At 42.0% G+C, this 18,550-nt stretch overlaps 1 protein-coding gene across 3 annotated transcripts in view; it reads left to right on the top strand.

The window, feature by feature from the left end:
* LOC139240313 (cell adhesion molecule CEACAM6-like) overlaps window positions 1-8,257 on the top strand; it is a 141,670-nt gene extending 133,413 nt beyond the window's left edge. For 2 of the 3 annotated variants that reach the window (XM_070868785.1, XM_070868786.1), the window contains exons 8-11: window positions 4,806-4,870; window positions 5,628-5,669; window positions 5,805-5,848; window positions 6,170-8,256. In XM_070868785.1, coding sequence (XP_070724886.1) covers window positions 4,806-4,870; window positions 5,628-5,669; window positions 5,805-5,848; window positions 6,170-6,176 — 158 coding nt within the window. In that variant the 3' untranslated portion in view covers window positions 6,177-8,256. Of the gene's footprint in view, window positions 1-4,805; window positions 4,871-5,627; window positions 5,670-5,804; window positions 5,849-6,169 lie in introns of all 3 variants that reach the window. The other variant, XM_070868784.1, reaches the window with a different exon arrangement.
* Window positions 8,258-18,550: the final 10,293 nt, after the last annotated feature.

Genomic DNA, 18,550 nt, shown 5'->3' with positions numbered 1-18,550 from the left:
TTATATGGAGAAATGTAAAACAGGCTTCCAACTCGCTATCTTTCATTTTATTTCATCTATGCAAATCTAAATTATTCCCAATGTTTAGTAGTCTCTCCTACATTTCATTCATTGTTTAAGTCTGTTCCAACGGCACCGTTTTACTGTAAAATAGAATTTATGATGCAGCAGCCTTGAATTTGATAAACAGAGAATCCACTGAAAAATCTGTACCAGAAAGGAAATCCAACAAAGCTGCAATTTCTTATCATGTAAATCAATTGTTCTGTGTAATTCCATTGGAATCTACAATGGTTCATTGATTGAGGAAGGATTTTTGGCTTCGCATTGCGAGTGGAGGAGATTTACAAGAATTATACCAATGATGGAGAATTCAGTTCTGCAGAGAGACTGGAGAAGCTGAAGCAGAGAAGCTGATGTGGAGATTTAAGAGGTGTTCAAAAAAAGTGAAATACTTTGACAGAGTAAATAGGGAGAGACTGATTCCAGTGGTAGAAGTAACCAGAGGACACAGATTCAAGGTAATTGTCAAAAGAGACAGATGTGTGATGAGGAGATATTTATTCATGCACTGAGCTGTTATGATAGAAACATAGAAACATAGAAAATAGGTGCAGGAGGAGGCCATTCAGCCCTTCGAGCCTGCACCACCATTCAATAAGATCATGGCTGATCATTCCCTCAGTACCCCTTTTCTGCTTTCTCTCCATACCCCTTGATCCCTTTAGCCGTAAGGGCCATATCTAACTCCCTCTTGAATATATCCAATGAACTGGCATCAACAAATCTCTATGATAGGGAATTCCACAGGTTAACAACTCTCTCAGTGACGACGTTTCTCCTCATCTCAGTCCTAAATGGCTTACCCCTTATCCTCAGACTATGTCCCCTTGTTCTGGAATTCCCCAACATCGGGAACATTCTTCCTGCATCTAACCTGTCCAGTCCCGTCAGAATTTTATATGTTTCAATGAGATCCCCTCTCATCCTTCTAAACTCCAGTGAATACAGGCCCAGTCGATCCAGTCTCTCCTCATATGTCAGTCCGGCCATCATGGGAATCAGTCTGACGAACCTTTGAAGACAGAATATTATCTGAATGGCGCCAGATTAGGAAAAGGGGAGGTGCAACGAGACCTGGGTGTCATGGTTCATCAGTCATTGAAAGTTGGCATGCAGGTACAGGAGGCAGTGAAGAAGGCAAATGATATGTTGGCCTTCATAGCTAGGGGATTTGAGTATAGGAGCAGGGAGGTCTTTCTGCAGTTGTACAGGGCCTTGGTGAGGCCTCACCTGGAATATTGTGTTCAGTTTTGGTCTCCGAATATGAGGAAGGACATTCTTGCTATTGAGGGATAACCTCACATTTATCCACATTATACTGCATCTGCCATGCGTTTGCCCACTCACCTAACTTGTCCAAATCACCCTGCAGCCCCTTCGAGTCCTCCTCACAGCTCACACCACCACCCAGCTTAGTGTCATCTGCAAACTTTGAGCTATTACACTCAATTCCTTCATCTAAATCATTAATGTATATTGTAAAGAGCTGGGGTCCCAGCACTGAGCCCTGCGGCACCCCATTAGTCACTGCCTTCCATTCTGAAAAGGACCCGTTTATCCCGACTCTCTGCTTCCTGTCTGCCAACGAGTTCTCTATCCACGTCAGTACTTTACCCCAATACCATGTGCTTTAATTTTGCACACCTATCTCTTGTGTGGGACCTTGTCAAAAGCTTTTTGAAAGTCCAAATACACCGCATCAACTGGTTCTCCCTTGTCCACACTACTGGAAAAGATTTGTCAAGCATGATTTCCCTTTCATAAATCCATGCGAACTTGGACCGATCCCTGTCACCGCTTTCCAAATGCGTTACTATTTCATCTTTAATAATTGATTCCAACATTTTCCCCACTACTGATGTCAGGCTAACCGGTCTATAATTACCCATTTTCTCTCTCCCTCCTTTCTTAAAAAGTGGTGTTACATTAACTACCCTCCAGTCCATAGGAACTGATTCAGAGTCGATAGACTGTTGGAAAATGAACACTAACGCATCCACTATTTCTAGGGCCACTTCCTTAAGTACTCTGGGATGCTGACCATCAGGCCCCGGGGATTTATCGGCCTTCAATCCAATCAATTTCCCGAACACAATTTCCCACCTAATACGGATTTCCTTCAGTTCTTCCTTCTCACTGGACCCTCAGTCCCTAATATTTCTGGACGGTTATTTGTGTCTTCCTTCGTGAAGACAGAACCAAAGTATTTGTTCAACTGGTCAGCCATTTCTTTGTTTCCCATTATAAATTTACCTGAATCTGACTGCAAGGGACCTACGTTTGTCTTCACTAATCTTTTTCTCTTCACATATCTATAGAAGCTTTTGCAGTCAGTTTTTATGATACCAGCAAGCTTCCTCTCGTACTCTATTTCCCTCCTCCTAATTAAACCCTTTGTCCTCCTCTGCTGAATTATAAAATTCTCCCAGTCCTCAAGTTTGCTGCTTTTTCTGGCCAATTTATATGCCGCTTCCTTGGATTTAACACTATCCTTAATTTCCCTTGTTAGCCACGGTTGAGCCACCTTCCCAGTTTTATTTTTACTCCAGACAGGGATGTACAATTGTTGAAGTACATCCATGTGATCGTTAAATGTTTCCCATTGCCTATCGACTGTCAATCCTTTAAGTATCATTCGCCAGTCTATTCCAGCCAATTCACGTCTCATACCATCGAAGTTACCTTTCCTTAAGTTCAGGACCCGAGTCTCTGAATTAACTGTGTCACTCTCCATCTTAATAAATAATTCTACCATATTATGGTCACTCTTCCCCAAGGGCCTCGCACAACAAGATTGCTAATTAGTCCTTTCTCATTACACATCACCCAGTCTAGGATGGCCAGCCCTCTAGTTGATTCCTCGACATATTGGTCTAGAAAACCATCCCTAATACACTCCAGGAAATCCTCCTCCACCACATTGCTACCAGTTTGGTTAGCCCAATCAATATGTAGATTAAAGTTGCCCATGATAACTGCTGTACCTTTATTGCAAGCATCCCTAATTTCTTGTTTGATGCTGTCCCCAACCTCACTACTACTGTTTGGTAGTCTGTACACAACTCCCACGCACGTTTTCTGCCCTTTGCAAAAGCTCCACCCATACCGATTCCACATCATCCAAGCTAATGTCCTTCCTTACTATTGATCTGGATTGCACAGACTGAAATGCTGCTGGAATCAGATTCATTGGCAACTTTCAAAAGGGAATTCGATAAACACTTGATGGGGAAAAAATTGTCAGAGCAATAGGTAAACCGGGCAGGGAACCAGATTAATTGGATAGCTCTTTATTGGATAATTAATACAGGAGATAAAACATATCCAGGCTTTCGACCAGTCAGCTGAACATCGGTGGTAGGAAAACTAATGGAATTCCTACTAAAGGAGAACATAGAAGAACATCTTGAAACCAAATATATATTAATGAATAGTCAGCATGGATCTCAAAAGGAAAATTCATGCTTGACCAATCTCATTGAATGTTTTGAAGAGGTAACAGAGAGTTTAGACATGGGTAATGGAGTAGATGTAACTGATTCATATTTTTAAATGGCCTTCGATAAGGTGCCACATAACAGATTAATGAATAAGGTCAGAGAATGAGCAATCTGTAAGTAACACAATGGACAGCGAGTGGGCTTTAAGACAGAAAGCAGAGATTAGAGGTAAAGGGTAGCTATTCAGAGAGGCAGAAGGTGAATAGTGCTGTTCCACAAGGATCAGTGCTGGGACCAGTGTTGATCACAATTTTAAATTGATGAATTAGATTTTGGAATCAAAAACGCAACTTCTAAATTTGCGGATGACACCAAATTTTGTGGACAGTTAATACTGAACATAACTGCCACAAATTATAGGAATACATCAAGAAACTTGCAGATAATGTGTATAATTGGAAAATAAATTTCAACGCAGATAAATGTGAGATATTTCATATTGGTGAGAAAAAAAAGAGATCACATATTACTTGGAAAATCTGAAATTAAATGTGATGGAAGAGCAAAGAGATCTCGGAGTAAAAATACAAAAATCAATAAAAGTAGAGACATAGTTTTGCAACACTATAAATAACCACCCAAGTACTCGGGTTTATTTTGAAAGGTTTAGAATTGAAAAGTAATGAAGTTATGCTAAACTTGCATCGAACCTTGGTTATACCATAGTTGGAGTACTGTGTACAATTCGAGTCAACATATTATAGAAAGCATATAAAATCACTGGAGAGGGGGAAGAGAATATACGATAGGTATACCATTGTATTTCTGCTGTCAGGGAATGACGAACATACTGTGCCTCTTTTCTCTTCAATAGAGAAGGATGAGGGTTGACCAAATAGCGGTATTTAAAATTATGAAATATTCTGATAGACTAGGCATTACAGTGTGTTATCACTTGTGCGGAGCAAAACTCGGTCCTCAAAATAAGAGAGTTACCAAGAAATCAAAGACGGAATTCAGAAGAAAGTTCTTTACCCAGAAAGTGATGCAATTTTTGGAACTCGTTACCACAGGGAGTGGTTCAAGTGAATAGAATAGATGCATTTAATGTGCGGCTAGATAGGGATATGAGGGAGAAGAGAACAGAGGGTTCTGCTGATCGAGTTAGATGAGGGAAGACGGGAGGAGGCTCGAGAGGAGCGTAACAGCTGGCATGGACTGCTTTGGCCAAATATCCTGTTTCTGTGCCGTATCATTCTATGATTGTATTTTCTGTTGATTAAATAATTTCTATTCCTACAGTCAACTCTGTAACAATCGGTGAGACCTCAGCAGGGACCTATGAAAATATTCCAAGAAAGCAAAAGGTTGGTGCCATTGCATTAATATACTCATCATCATAGGCAGTCCCTTGAAATCGAGGAAGACTTGCTTCCTCTCTAAAAGTGAATTCTCAGGTGACTGAACAGTCCAATATGGGAATTACAGTCTCTGTCACAGGTGGGACAGACAGTGGTGGAAGGAAAGGGTGGATGGGGAGTCTCGTTTGCCTTACGCTCCTTCCACTGCTTGCGTTTGCTTTCTGCATGCTCCCGGTGATGAAACTCGAGGTGCTCAGTGCCCTCCTAGATGCTCTTCCTCCACTTAGGGTGGTTATATTGGTGAGGCCAGTGAACAGAAGGGAATCTACACCTTTTGCAACCATCGAAGTCTTGGTTCCTGTAGTAGCAGTAAACTGGAGTCACAAATAACCCAGAGCAGGATAGGTGTGGCAAGCATCCTTGCCTCAGTGCATTAGTGGACCAGTTGGGTTTTTACAACAATCCAAAAATGTTTCTGGCGCTATACAGAATATTGGGCTGAATTTTCTGTTTTACAACCGAAACGAATATCGTGCGGAGCTTAAAATGGGCATTCGATGCAGTATTGCTCTTGTCCCAACCAGCAATAAAAGTGAAAATTTACCTCCTGCAATTTGGTTTGTGGGATAGATAATGTAAACAAGCTCTTATAATTTTTATCTCAGGATATGTGATGTTATACTAGCCATTATATCTGAAGCATCTACATGTGATTCATGGTGTAACAGTTTCCAATATTTGTCATCTAATTACTTTTGTACAGGAGAGAGCTACGGAACCACTTGATGAAAACTCCACTTACATGGTAAGAAAATTATCTTGTTTATTCTTTAATGTATTCACTTTCATTTTAAAACAAATCATTTCAGTTCTCTTTTGCTGCACTCTATTTCTCGGCCGATCTGTTATCTAAACAGAACCATTTCTTTACTTTTGACAGGGATTACAGCTGCAAGATCAGTCAGTTTACAGTGATCTGATGAGGTATGTGAGTAGATCATTTTACAGCTGATCCACTATACTGGGAAGAAAATGTAGATATTTTTATTGGTTCTCAGGATATGGGTATCACGTGGCAAGGCAGTGTTTATCTCTGATCCCTAGTTGCCCGAAGGGCATTCAATGTCAACCGTGTAGTGTCGGACTGGAGACATGAGAGTGGATAGTGTGTCATGATTATTTTGTGGATGTACATTACAGAAATAATACATTCAGCGGCTTTGTGCAATCTCACATCGAACGTGTTTCACTGTAATTATTCACACAAACTTAGAGTCAACTTTGCCTGTATTTTTGTTCCCGCAGACGTTAACGTTATTGGTGACTCATAGGGCAATGTTGGTTTGTGACTGGCTGCAACAGAAGGTCAACGATTTTGCTGCAAGATACTTCTCTCATCTGTCTCTTAAAGTTAATGCTCTCTGCAACCCCAGCCCCATCCTGAGATTGTCAAGGAGGTATCCTCTATCAACCTCTACTGAGCCATTCCTCATATTCATGATTTCATTCTCCATCTTAAGCCATCTTGCCTTCTCTCCTCTGTTTTCAGTCCCCTTCTGACCTCACTTAACCTCTCGCTAGATGTAAATTCTCTTATTGATATTCATTTCCACCCACAGCGCCGGCCTTGGGGACAATGGTGCTTTGGGCGAACTTGTATTTTGGGTCCCTTTGAGCTGAAGTATATAGTAGTATCAGCGTGGGTTGTCATTAACAGATTTCAAGTATTTTGCCATCACGTCTGCATCTTTCTTCATTGCAGGCACGAACTGAGCTTTCCGTTTCCTGTTCTGTGCCCCTGGCAGCATCTTTTTAGGTACTTGCGACATTTTGTTTCCTTGCAAGTTTCACGAAATAACAAAAAAACAGAGAACTGCCAGGTTACAAAAAATATGTCATGTTATGTTACATCATGTGATTTGCCGACATAAATCAATTTCAAAGCACTGTATCTCTTTATATGGAATGTTCCTGCTACAATCTTTTTCATATTTACACTCCTTTTAACCAGTCCTTTCATTTTATATATAACCACGTTGTCCCAGATGAACATTAACCTTTACCGCCAAAATGCTAGCGTGCAGATACATTTGTGCCTGAACACTTTTCATCGAATTATTACTTTTTATTGTAATTTTTTTCATTACAACCCTCTTGACCCTGACACCCCCTGACCTACGATCCCTGAGCAGGTGGCCACATCGCCAAATCGTAAGTCCGGCCTTGTCCACCCCTCAACCTTGTCATGTCCTCTCTGTCTCCATAGTCTGATTCACAGTCTGTGTACTTCCCTGTATCTCTTCCCAACACAGTCACCTGACCACCAACAAATTCATTTCCTTCTGAGTTTTCTTCTAAAAAATACTGCCCCAAATCAGTGCAAATATCACTTTCAAACCGCGAACTGCATCGCCTTCGGCCTTTCATTCAATATAGTACATCTACAGCTAACGATGAGGAGCAGTGAGAGATCATGGCGGAGAGGTGGTGAATGTTTGTGGCTGAGGTGAGGCGAATGTTTGTGGCGGAGGAGTGATAAATGAGGGTACAGGGCCCAGAAGAGCCGAGTGCCCAGGGGCAGCCTACACTGCGATATGTGTGTGCTCTAGGTCTGTGCAGCAGAGCTGGTCTCCAGTCGTCCTGGTTAACCCTTGCCACTGGATAAAGGCCGAGCTCTATCAAGCCCGTGTGGTGTCTGATGTGCAACGGTCACCACACGTTAAAAAAATCCATGCACGGGCATCTTTCACCGCTCCAACTGGTGTTCAGGAATGGAATATCGGGTCCTTCATTGAAACATCTGTGAACTCATGCAGAAGCAAGACATCCTCGTTCGAGGGACCGCATATGATGATGACAATCAATACCTCAGCTCCACGTATTATGCCCTTTTCCACAGAAATAACTTTGCGCTTTCCCACCCTAATTGTTCCCCTTGGTACGGCACCAATCTTTGTTTTGTCAGGGTGCAGATGTGAGTGTTTCAGTCACACAACTGTTTGAGTCATCCATCACCAGATCTGGCTGGGCCACATCGAGCCTCATTTTCCTGTGTGAACACTGCCCATTGATCTGGGATAATTCTGGAAAATAACAATACACCTGCACTTTGTTTCACCACTATCGCCAATTTCCTTAAACCTGTATCCCCTGCTCCCTCCACCCTCACCTCCAACTTCAACTGAAAGGAGCTCATGGACTCCATGATCACTAAGATTGAGAACATGTGCTGATTCACTCCACATCTCCTTGCCCACCTGCTTATTGACTGCATAAACAAACGCTATGTACCTGTAAACCTTATTTTAATTTTGTGGAATGTCAAATTATCTTCAAAATAATGAAAATTACGATTTGTAATAAACTTTAAAAAACATGTATTTTTTAATGTTTGTTCATCTTTATTTCAGCTTGACCTGTTTCCCATGTGAGGGCCACTATCTTTGTTTTGCTCTCTGTCACTTTTTTCAAATGTCAGAATAAAAGCAGCTTGTTTACTTCCTGGTTCCCTGTCTGTGAGAATTCGGGTTTGTGATTGGCTGCTTAGACAGTTTTCTGACATCACGGCAGATCGCGCTGTAGAATTGGTACTAAATTCTCACTGATCTCAACAGCACGTCAAAAATAACAAACTTCTCGTGAGTTCTTTGTAGGCAACATTGTTCAGGGCCAGCAGCTTTGCTTCGCTGGTGACCAGAAATTACGGGGCATTGTTTCAAACAAAGGGTGGTAGAAGTTTGGAACTCTCTCCCCAAATAAACAGTAGATGCTAGCTCAATTAATCATTTCAAATCTGAGATTGATAGATTTTTGCTAGCCAAGACTATTCCGTGATATGGAGTCAAGTTGAGTGGATGGAGTTAGGCCACATAATCAGCCATGATCTCATTGAAAGATAGAACGGCCTCATTGGGCTGAATGACCGCCTCATGTTACGATGATTCATACTATTTGGGAAATACACCGATTCTTCATTCTTGGGAATAAAGCGGATCGTTTGGAGCATCAACCTCGGCATGGAAATATTGGGACAAAATGGCCTGTTTCCGTGCTGTAAACATTATAGAGATAATCTCACTATTGCCCATGTTGAACTCCATTTGCCATAGGTTTGCCCACTCATTTAATCGACATCGCCTTCAAAGTTCCTGTTCGCACCAATGCTACTTCGCTTTGGCACTCTTTAACTGTTATCACCTGCAAACTTGGAGATGCATATTTTTATTCCTTCATCCAAGTCATTCGTAAACATGGTTTAAAGTTGAGGCCAAAGAGCATATCCCTGGGGAAAAACCCTTGTCACAATCTGCCAATCGGTGTACCTTTATCACTATTGTCTGTCTCCTCCATCCCAACCAGATTACAGAACAAGATAGAAGTTGAAAATATACTGGAGGCTTTTGTGTCTGTTCTGTTTATTAGTCATTGATTTAACAGAATATTTTGATACATTTTCTGGCAAAATTTATCTTTGATGAACTATACATTCATTATAAGAAGTGATCAAACTTCATGATCATGACAAAGTTGGAAGTGCAATAAATATATAGTGAATTAGAAGCTTTTAACATCTTGTTCATACATAGTGTGAGATTTATTGCAACGGTCAGCTGTCAATGAGGGTTAACCACTTTGTTTGGCTGTTAGTTTATGCGGAAGTTGTACATTATCTATTGTTAACGCTCTCAGAAACATACAGATGTTGTTTTTCTTTAGGAAGTTGGAATTTCCGACTGAAAGCAAGAAGCAACCAACAAATGATAAATCTGTTTTACAATCAGAGAGAAAAACCAAATTGATGTATGTGAAAAAATTAAACGCATTCAAGAGCTTCTTTGAAAAATAATTTCTGTTTTAAAAATACAGAATTGAGCTTTACCAAAACTTTAATCTTCAGCTACCAATCAATCACCATAGGCGTCACTGCACCAGCCACCATGTTGTTATTAACGGCTTCCTCTATCAAAGGCGAGAAACCACAACACAACCGAGCAGCACATTGGGTGACAGGAAAAGTTTCGAAAGAGACACCGCAGCAAATAAAAAAATGTTTTCTACTTTACTGGAATACTAAAAATTTGCAACGGTACATAAACAGATCAGTGTGTCACAATTGTCCTGGTCATGTATCGTAAAAACAATCAGCAATAAGAGCTAGCAGAGACAGAGAAATAAATAGGATCACATCGGATATACGGCACAGAAACAGGCCATGTGTGCAAACATGCCAAGCTGGTATTTATGCTCCACTCGAGCCACCTCCGTCTTTCCTCATCTAACTCTATCAGCATAACCCTCTATTCCCTTCTCACACATATGCTAATCTAGCCTCCCCTTAAAAGCATCTATATTATTCGGTTCAACTATTCCCTGTGGTACCAAGTTCCACATTCTCACCACTCTCTCTGTAAAGAAGTTTCTTCTGAATTCCTTATTTCATTTCTTGGTGACTATCTTGAATTTATGGCTTTCTAGTTATACTCTTCCCCACAAGTGGATACAGTCTCACTGTATATACTCTATCAAAACCTTTCATGATTTTAAAGACTACTATTCAGTCACCACTCAGACTTATTTTTTCAAGTTAATACAGTCCCAGCCTGTTCATCCTTTCCCGATAGGTATACCCTCGCATTTCTGTTATCATCCTTGCAATTCTTCTCTGCACCCTCTCGAGTGCTTCTATATTCTTTCTATACTATGTGGACCAGAATTAAACACAGCACTCCAAATGTTGTCGAATCAAGGATGGATACGACGTCATCATAACTGCACTACTTTTCAATTCTATTCCTTCAGGAATAAACCCTAGTGCCTGGTTTGCTTTGTTGTGATCTTGTGTAATGTGTACTCTGAAATCCCTTTGCTCCTCTACCCCAACCAAACACACACTCTCCAAGTGATAATTGACCTCCCTATTTTTCCTACCAAAATGCAATACCTCACTTTTGAATTTATTTCACCAATAATATGCCCATTGTGCAGGTTTATTAATGTCTTCTTGTAATTTGTTTCCAACCCCTCAGTATTAACTATTCCCCCAATTTGGTGTCTTCGCAAATTTAGAAATTGTGTTTTTGATTCCAAAGTCTAAATCATCAATATAAATTGTGAACACCAGTGGTCCCAGCACTGATCCTTGTGAAACACCAGTACCCAACTTCTGCCTCTGAATAGCTACCCTTTACCACTACTCTCTGCTTTCTTTCTTGAAACCCGCTAGCTATCCATTCTTCCACTTGTCCCCTATAAGAACATAAGAACATAAGAATTCGGAACTGGAGTAGGCCATCTAGCCCCTCGAGCCTGCTCCGCCATTCAACAAGATCATGGCTGATCTGGCCGTGGACTCAGCTCCACTTACCTGCCCGCTCCCCGTAACCCTTAATTCCCTTATTGGTTAAAAATCTATCTGTGATTTGAATACAATCAATGAGCTAGCCTCAATTGCTTCCTTGGGCAGAGAATTCCACAGATTCACAACCCTCTGGGAGAAGAAATTCCTTCTCAACTCGGTTTTAAATTGGCTCCCCCGTATTTCTAGTCTCCCCGACCAGTGGAAACAACCTCTCTGCCTCTATCTTGTCTATCCCTTTCATGATTTTAAATGTTTCTATAAGATCACCCCTCATCCTTCTGAACTCCAACGAGCAAAGACCCAGTCTACTCAATCTATCATCATAAGGTAACCCCCTCATCTCCGGAATCAGCCGAGTGAATCGTCTCTGTACCCCCTCCAAAGCTAGTATATCCTTCCTTAAGTAAGGTGACCAAAACTGCATGCAGTAGTCCAGGTGCAGTCTCACAAATACCCTGTACAGTTGCAGCAGGACCTCCCTGCTTTTGTACTCCATCCCTCTCGCAATGAAGGCCAACATTCCATTCACCTTCCTGATTACCTGCTGCACCTGCAACTAACTTTTTGGGATTCATGCACAAGGACCCCTAGATCCCTCTGCACCGCAGCATGTTGTAATTTCTCCCCATTCAAATAATATTCCCGTTTACTGTTTTTTTTTCTAAGGTGGATGACCTCACATTTTCCGACATTGTATTCCATCTGCCAAACCTTAGCCCATTCGCTTAACCTATCCAAATCTCTTTGCAGCCTCTCTGTGTCCTCCATACAACTCGCTTTCCCACTAATCTTTGTGTCATCTGCAAATTTTGTTACACTACACTCTGTCCCCTCTTCCAGGTCATCTATGTATATTGGAAACAGTTGTGGTCCCAGCACTGATCCCTGTGGTACACCACTAACCACCGATATCCAACCCAAAAAGGACCCATTTATCCCGACTCTCTGGTTTCTGTTAGCCAGCCAATTCTCAATCCATGCTAATACATTTCCTCTGACTCCGCGTACCTTTATCTTCTGCAGTAACCTTTTGTGTGGCACCTTATCGAATGCCTTTTGGAAATCTAAATACACCACATCCATTGGTACACTTCTATCCACCATGCTCGTTATATCCTCAAAGAATTCCAGTAAATTAGTTAAACATGATTTCCCCTTTATGAATCCAGGTTGCGTCTGCTTGATTGCACTATTCCTATCGAGATGACCCGCTATTTCCTCCTTAATGATAGCTTCAAGCATTTTCCCCACAACAGATGTTAAACTAACAGGCCTATAGTTACCTGCCTTTTGTCTGCCCCCTTTTTTAAACAGAGGCGTTACATTAGCTGCTTTCAAATCTGCTGGTACTTCCCCAGAGTCCAGAGTATTTTGGTAGATTATAACGAATGCATCTGCTATAACTTCCGCCATTTCTTTTAATACCCTGGGATGCATTTCATCAGCACCAGGGGACTTGTCTACCTTGAGTCCCATTAGCCTGTCCAGCACTACCCCGCTAGTGATAGTGATTATCTCAAGGTCCTCCCTTCCAACATTCCCGTGACCAGCAATTTCTGTCATGGTTTTTGTGTCTTCCACTGTGAAGACCGAAGCAAAATAATTGTTTAAGGTCTCAGCCATTTCCACATTTCCCATTATTACATCCCCCTTCTCATCTTCTAAGGGACCAACATTTACTTTAGTCACTCTTTTCCGTTTTATGTATCGGTAAAAGCTTTTACTATCTGTTTTTATGTTTTGCGCAAGTTTACCTTCATAATCTATGTTTCCTTTCTTTATTGCTTTCTTCATCATTCTTTGCTGTCGTTTAAAATTTTCCCAATCATCTAGTTTCCCACTAACCTTGGCCATCTTATACGCATTGGTTTTTAATTTGATACTTTCCTTTATTTCCTTGGTTATCCACGGCTGGTTATCCCTTCTCTTACTGCCCTTCTTTTTCACTGGAATATATTTTTGTTGAGCACTATGAAAGAGCTCCTTAAAAGTCCTCCACGGTTCCTCAATTGTGCCACCGTTTAGCCTGTGTTTCCAGTCTACTTTAGCCAACTCTGCCCTCATCCCACTGTAGTCCCCTTTGTTTAAGCATCGTACGCTCGTTTGAGACATTACTTCTTCACCCTCAACCTGTATTACAAATTCAACCATACTGTGAACACTCATTCCGAAAGGATCTTTTACAAGGAGATCATTTATTATTCCTGTCTCATTACACAGGACCAGATCTAAGATAGCTTGTTCCCTTGTAGGTTCTAAGAAACAATCCCGTATGCATTCTATGAATTCCTCCTCAAGGCTACCTCGTGCGATTTGATTTGACCAATCGATACGTAGGTTAAAATCCCCCATGATTACTGCCATTCCTTTTTCACATGCCTCCATTATTCCCTTGATTATTGCCTGCCCCACCGTGAAGTTATTATTTGGGGGCCCATAAACTACGCCCACCAGTGACTTTTTCCCTTTACTATCTCTAATCTCCACCCACAGTGATTCAACATTTTGTTCATTAGAGCCAAAATCGTCTCTCACAACTGCCCTGATATCATCCTTTATTAAAGAGAGCTACCCCACCTCCTTTCCCTTCTTGTCTATCTTTCTGAATTGTCAGAGACCCCTGTATGTTTAATTCCCAGTCTTGGCCACCCTGCAACCACATTTCTGTAATGGCCACCAAATCATACCCATTTGTAATGATTTGTGCAGTCAACTCATTTACTTTATTTCAAATGCTGCATGCGTTTAGGTAGAGTGTTCTAATACTAGTTTTTAAACCATGATTTTTAGTTTTGACCCCTCCTGCAGCCCCTTTATATTCATACATATTGTCCCTTCCTATCACCTTGTGGTTTACACTTACCCCAGTGCTACTCTGCTCTGTTGCCTCCTACCTTTTGCATTCTTTCTTGGGGTCCTGTTCATCTGAGCTCTCAGCCACTCTAACTCGCTCAGAACCCTCTCCTGGGTTCCGAATACTCCTTGCATTGAGGCACCGAACTTTCATGTTTGCCTTTTTATTCCACTTTGACCCTTTAGAATTTTGTTGTGCAGTGGCCCTTTTTGTTTTTTGCCTTGGGTTTCTCTGCCCTCCACTTTTACTCATCTCCTTTCTGTCTTTTGCTTTTGTCTCCATTTTGTTTCCCTCTGTCTCCCTGCATTGGTTCCCATCCCCCTGCCATATTAGTTTAACTCCTCCCCAACAGCACTAGCAAACACTCCCCCTAGGACATTGGTTCTGGTCCTGCCCAGGTGCAGACCATCCGGTTTATACTGGTCCCACCTCCACCAGAACCTGTTCCAATGCCCCAGGAATTTGAATCCCTCCCTGCTGCACCACTGCTCAGGCCACGTATTCATCTGAGTAATCCTGCGATTCCTACTCTGACTATCACGTGGCACTGGTAGCAATCCCGAGATTACTACTTTTGAGGTCCTACTTTTTAATTTAACTCCTAGCTCCTTAAATTCGTCTCATAGGACCTCATCCCTTTTTTTACCTAGATCGTTGGTACCAATGTGCACCACGACAACTGGCTGTTCACCCTCCCTTTTCAGAATGTCCTGCACCCGCTCCGAGATATCCTTGACCCTTGCACCAGGGAGGCAACATACCATCCTGGATTCTCGGTTGCGGCCGCAGAAAAGCCTATCTATTCCCCTTACAATTGCATCCCCTATCACTATCGCTCTCCCACAGCAGAGCCAGCCACGGTGCCATGAACTTGGCTGCATGCAGCTCTCCCCTGATGAGTCATCCCCCTCAACAGTATTCAAAGCGGTGTATCTGTTTTGCAGGGGGTGACCGCAGGGGACCCCTGCACTACCTTCCTTGCACTGCTCTTCCTGCTGGTCTTCCATTACTTAACTGGCTGTGGACCCTTCACCTGCGTTAAGACCAACTCGCTACACGTGCTACTCACATCATTCTCAGCATCGTGGATGCTCCAGAGTAAATCTACCCTCAGCTCCAATTCCGCAATGCGGACCGTCAGGAACTGGAGGCGGATACACTTCCCGCACACGTAGTCGTCTGGGACACCGAAGGCGTCCCTGATTTGCCATATAGTACAGGAGGAGCACAACACTTGTTTGAGCTCGACTGCCATGACTTAACCCTTAGATTAACTTAAATTGGCAACAACAGTGCTAAAAGTTACTCACTGATATAGAAGAGAAAAAAGAAAAACTACTTATCAGTCACCAGCCAATCACTCACCCCCTTGGCTGTGACGTCACCTTTCTATTTCTTTCTACTACTTTTTGCCTTCTCCCTGTAGCTGCACAAGCTGGGCCTTTTGTAGGTCTCTCTGACTCACGTACTCCCGACTCAGCAACGCACCTCCTGACCTCGCGGCCTTTTGTAGACCTCTCTGACTCACAGACTCCTGACCTCGCGGCCTTTTGTAGGTCTCTCTGACTCACAGACTCCCGACTCAGCGACGCACCTCCTGACCTCGCGGCCTTTTGTAGACCTCTCTGACTCACGGACTCCCGACTCAGATTTACTTCTACCTCGGGGTTTTCCCCCAACACTGGGCAAGAGTTGGGCAAATATCCCAATCTCTGCCCTGCAGATGTCCTTCCTGCTGGGAGGCACTGGATCTGTTAAAAGAAATTTTGGCAGATTGCAAATGCTGGTTCTCGGTGCATGCACATCGCGCGCCAAGAACCGGTATTTGCGAGGCCTCACCAGGTATGTGTACTCATTATAGGTACCTTGCATGACCTAAATTTTCAGCCCATGCAAACATTAAATGGTTAATCCGTTATATCACAGTGTATCTGCAGCTAAGATATATGGTGTTGATAGTAAGCAGCTGAGTCAAATAAAGAACACCAGAGAGGAGCGAGTCGAACACAAATACTGAGAAGGGGTACCAATTGGTTAGAATGCAGTCCCTTTGATTATATTGAGGATAGAATTGATTCCTTCAATATGCAAAGTGTGCCAGGGTTCTGGAGGATGGACAATGTAAAATTTTTGGAAAAAAAGAGATGAATAAATAATGATGATTTTGACTAACATCAGATTTCAGCAAACTCTTGGATTCCATAATTTGAGTTCGAATTGGACAGGTTTTGAAAAAGCTTAGCAGTAATCTCTTATCGGTTAGGAAACTGTCTACCTCAGTCTTAAAGTTATTCAATGTCCCAGCTTCTACAGCTCTCTAAGGCAGCGGATTCCACAGATTTACAATCCTGTGAGAGAAGAAATTGCTCCTCATCTCAGTTTTAAATGGGCGGCCTCTTATTCTAAGTTTATGGTCCTTAGTTCCAGTCTCGCCTATCAGTGGAAACATCCTCTCTGCATCCATCATGTCAAGCCCCCTCATAATCTTATATGTTTAAATAAGATCAACTCTCATTCTTCTGAATTCCAATGAATAGAGGCCCAATCTACTCAACCATTCCTCATAAGTCAACCCCCTCATCTCCAGAATCAACCGAGTGAACCTTCTCTGAACTGCCTCCAAAGCAAGTATATCCTTTCGTAAATAAGGAAACCAAAACTATACACAGTATTCCAGGTGTGGCCTCACCAATACCCTATATAACTGTAGCAAGACTTCCCTGCTTTTATACTCCATCCACTTTGCAATAAAGTCCAAGATTCCATTGGCCTTCTTGATCACTTGCTGTACCTGCATACTAATCTTTTGTGTTTCGTGCACAAGTACCCCCAGGTCCTGCTGTACTGCAGCACTTTGCAATTTTTGTCCCTTTAAATAATAACTTGCTCTTTGATTTTTTTTCTGCCAAAGTGCATAACCTCACACTTTGTAACATTATAAGCCATCTGCCAAATTTTTGCCCACTGACTTAGCCTCTCTATGTCCTTTTGCAGATTTTTGTGTCCTCCTCACACGTTGCTTTTCCTCGCATCTTTCTTCCTTTCCCATCTCGGTCCTTTCTTCCAAATCGTTAATATAGATTGTAAATAGTTGGGGTCCCAGCACTGATCCCTGCGGCACCCCACTAGTTACTGATTGCCAGCGCGCGAATGAACCATTTATCCCGACACTCTGTTTTCTGTTAGTTCGCCGATCCTCTATCCAAGCTAATATTTTACCCCCAACCCTGTGAACTTTTATTTTGTGCAGTAACATTTTATGTGGCACCTTGTCAAATGCATTCTAGAAGTCCAAATACAACAAATCCACTGGATCCCCTTTAGTCACCCTGTTCATTACATCCTCAAAGAATTCCAGCACATTTGTCAAATATGTCTTCCCCTGACTGAATTATGCTTTCCAAATGTCCTGCTACTGCTTCTTTAATAACGGACTCCAGCATTTTCTCAACCACAGATGTTAGGCTAACGGGTCTATAGTTTCCTACTTTTTGTCTGCCTCCTTTTTTAAATAGGGGAGTTACATTTGCAGTTTTCCAATCTGTTGGGCCCAGAATCCCGGGAATTTTAGTAAATTTCAACGAATGCATGCAATATCCCTGCCGCTACGTCCCTTAAGACCTTAGAATGCAAGCCATCAGGTCCAGGGGATTTATCTACCTTTAAGTCCCATTATCTTACTGAGTACCACCTCCTTAGTGATTGTGATTGTGGTAAGTTCCTCCCCCTCTATAGCCCCTTGTCGATCCACTGCTGGAATATTGTTTGTGTCCTCTACTGTGAAGACTGATACAAAATATTCGTTTCTGCCATTTCCATGTTCCACATTACTAATTCCCCGGGCTCGTCCTCGAAGGGACCAACATTTACTTTAGCCACTCTTTCCCTTTTTATATACCTATAGAAACTCTTGCTATCTGTTTTTATATTTTGTGCTAGTTTACTTTCAAAGCCTATCTTCTCTTTCTTAATCATTTCATTTGTCATTCTTTGCTGGCTTTTAAAAGCTTCCCAGTCTTCTGTCCTCCCACTAGTTTGACCACTTTGTATGCCCTTGTTTTTAATTGAATACCGTATTTTATTTCTTTAGTTAGCCACGGATGGCTATCTTTTCTTTTACACCCTTTCCTCCTCACTGGAATATATTTTTCTTGACAGTTGTGAAATATCTCCTTAAATGTACGCCACTGTTCATCAACCATCCTACACTTTACTCTACTTTCCCAGTCTACTTTAGTAAACTCTGCCCTCATACTTTCAAGGTCTCCTTTATTTAAGCTTAGTACACTGGTTTGAGATCCAACTTTCTCACCATCCATCTGAATTTGGAATTCAACCATGCTATGATCACCATTCCAAGGGGATCCTTTACTAGGAGATTGTTTATAAATCCTGTCTCATTACACAGGACTAGATCCAAGATAGCCTGCCCTCTGGTCGGTTCCGTTCCATACTGCTCAAGGAACCTGTCCCT

Source organism: Pristiophorus japonicus, chromosome 31 (genome assembly GCF_044704955.1).
Source record: "Pristiophorus japonicus isolate sPriJap1 chromosome 31, sPriJap1.hap1, whole genome shotgun sequence".
Lineage (NCBI taxonomy): Eukaryota > Metazoa > Chordata > Chondrichthyes > Pristiophoridae > Pristiophorus > Pristiophorus japonicus.
The sequence above is the reverse complement of the archived record's forward strand: the minus strand, read 5'-3'. Positions and strand labels throughout refer to the sequence as shown.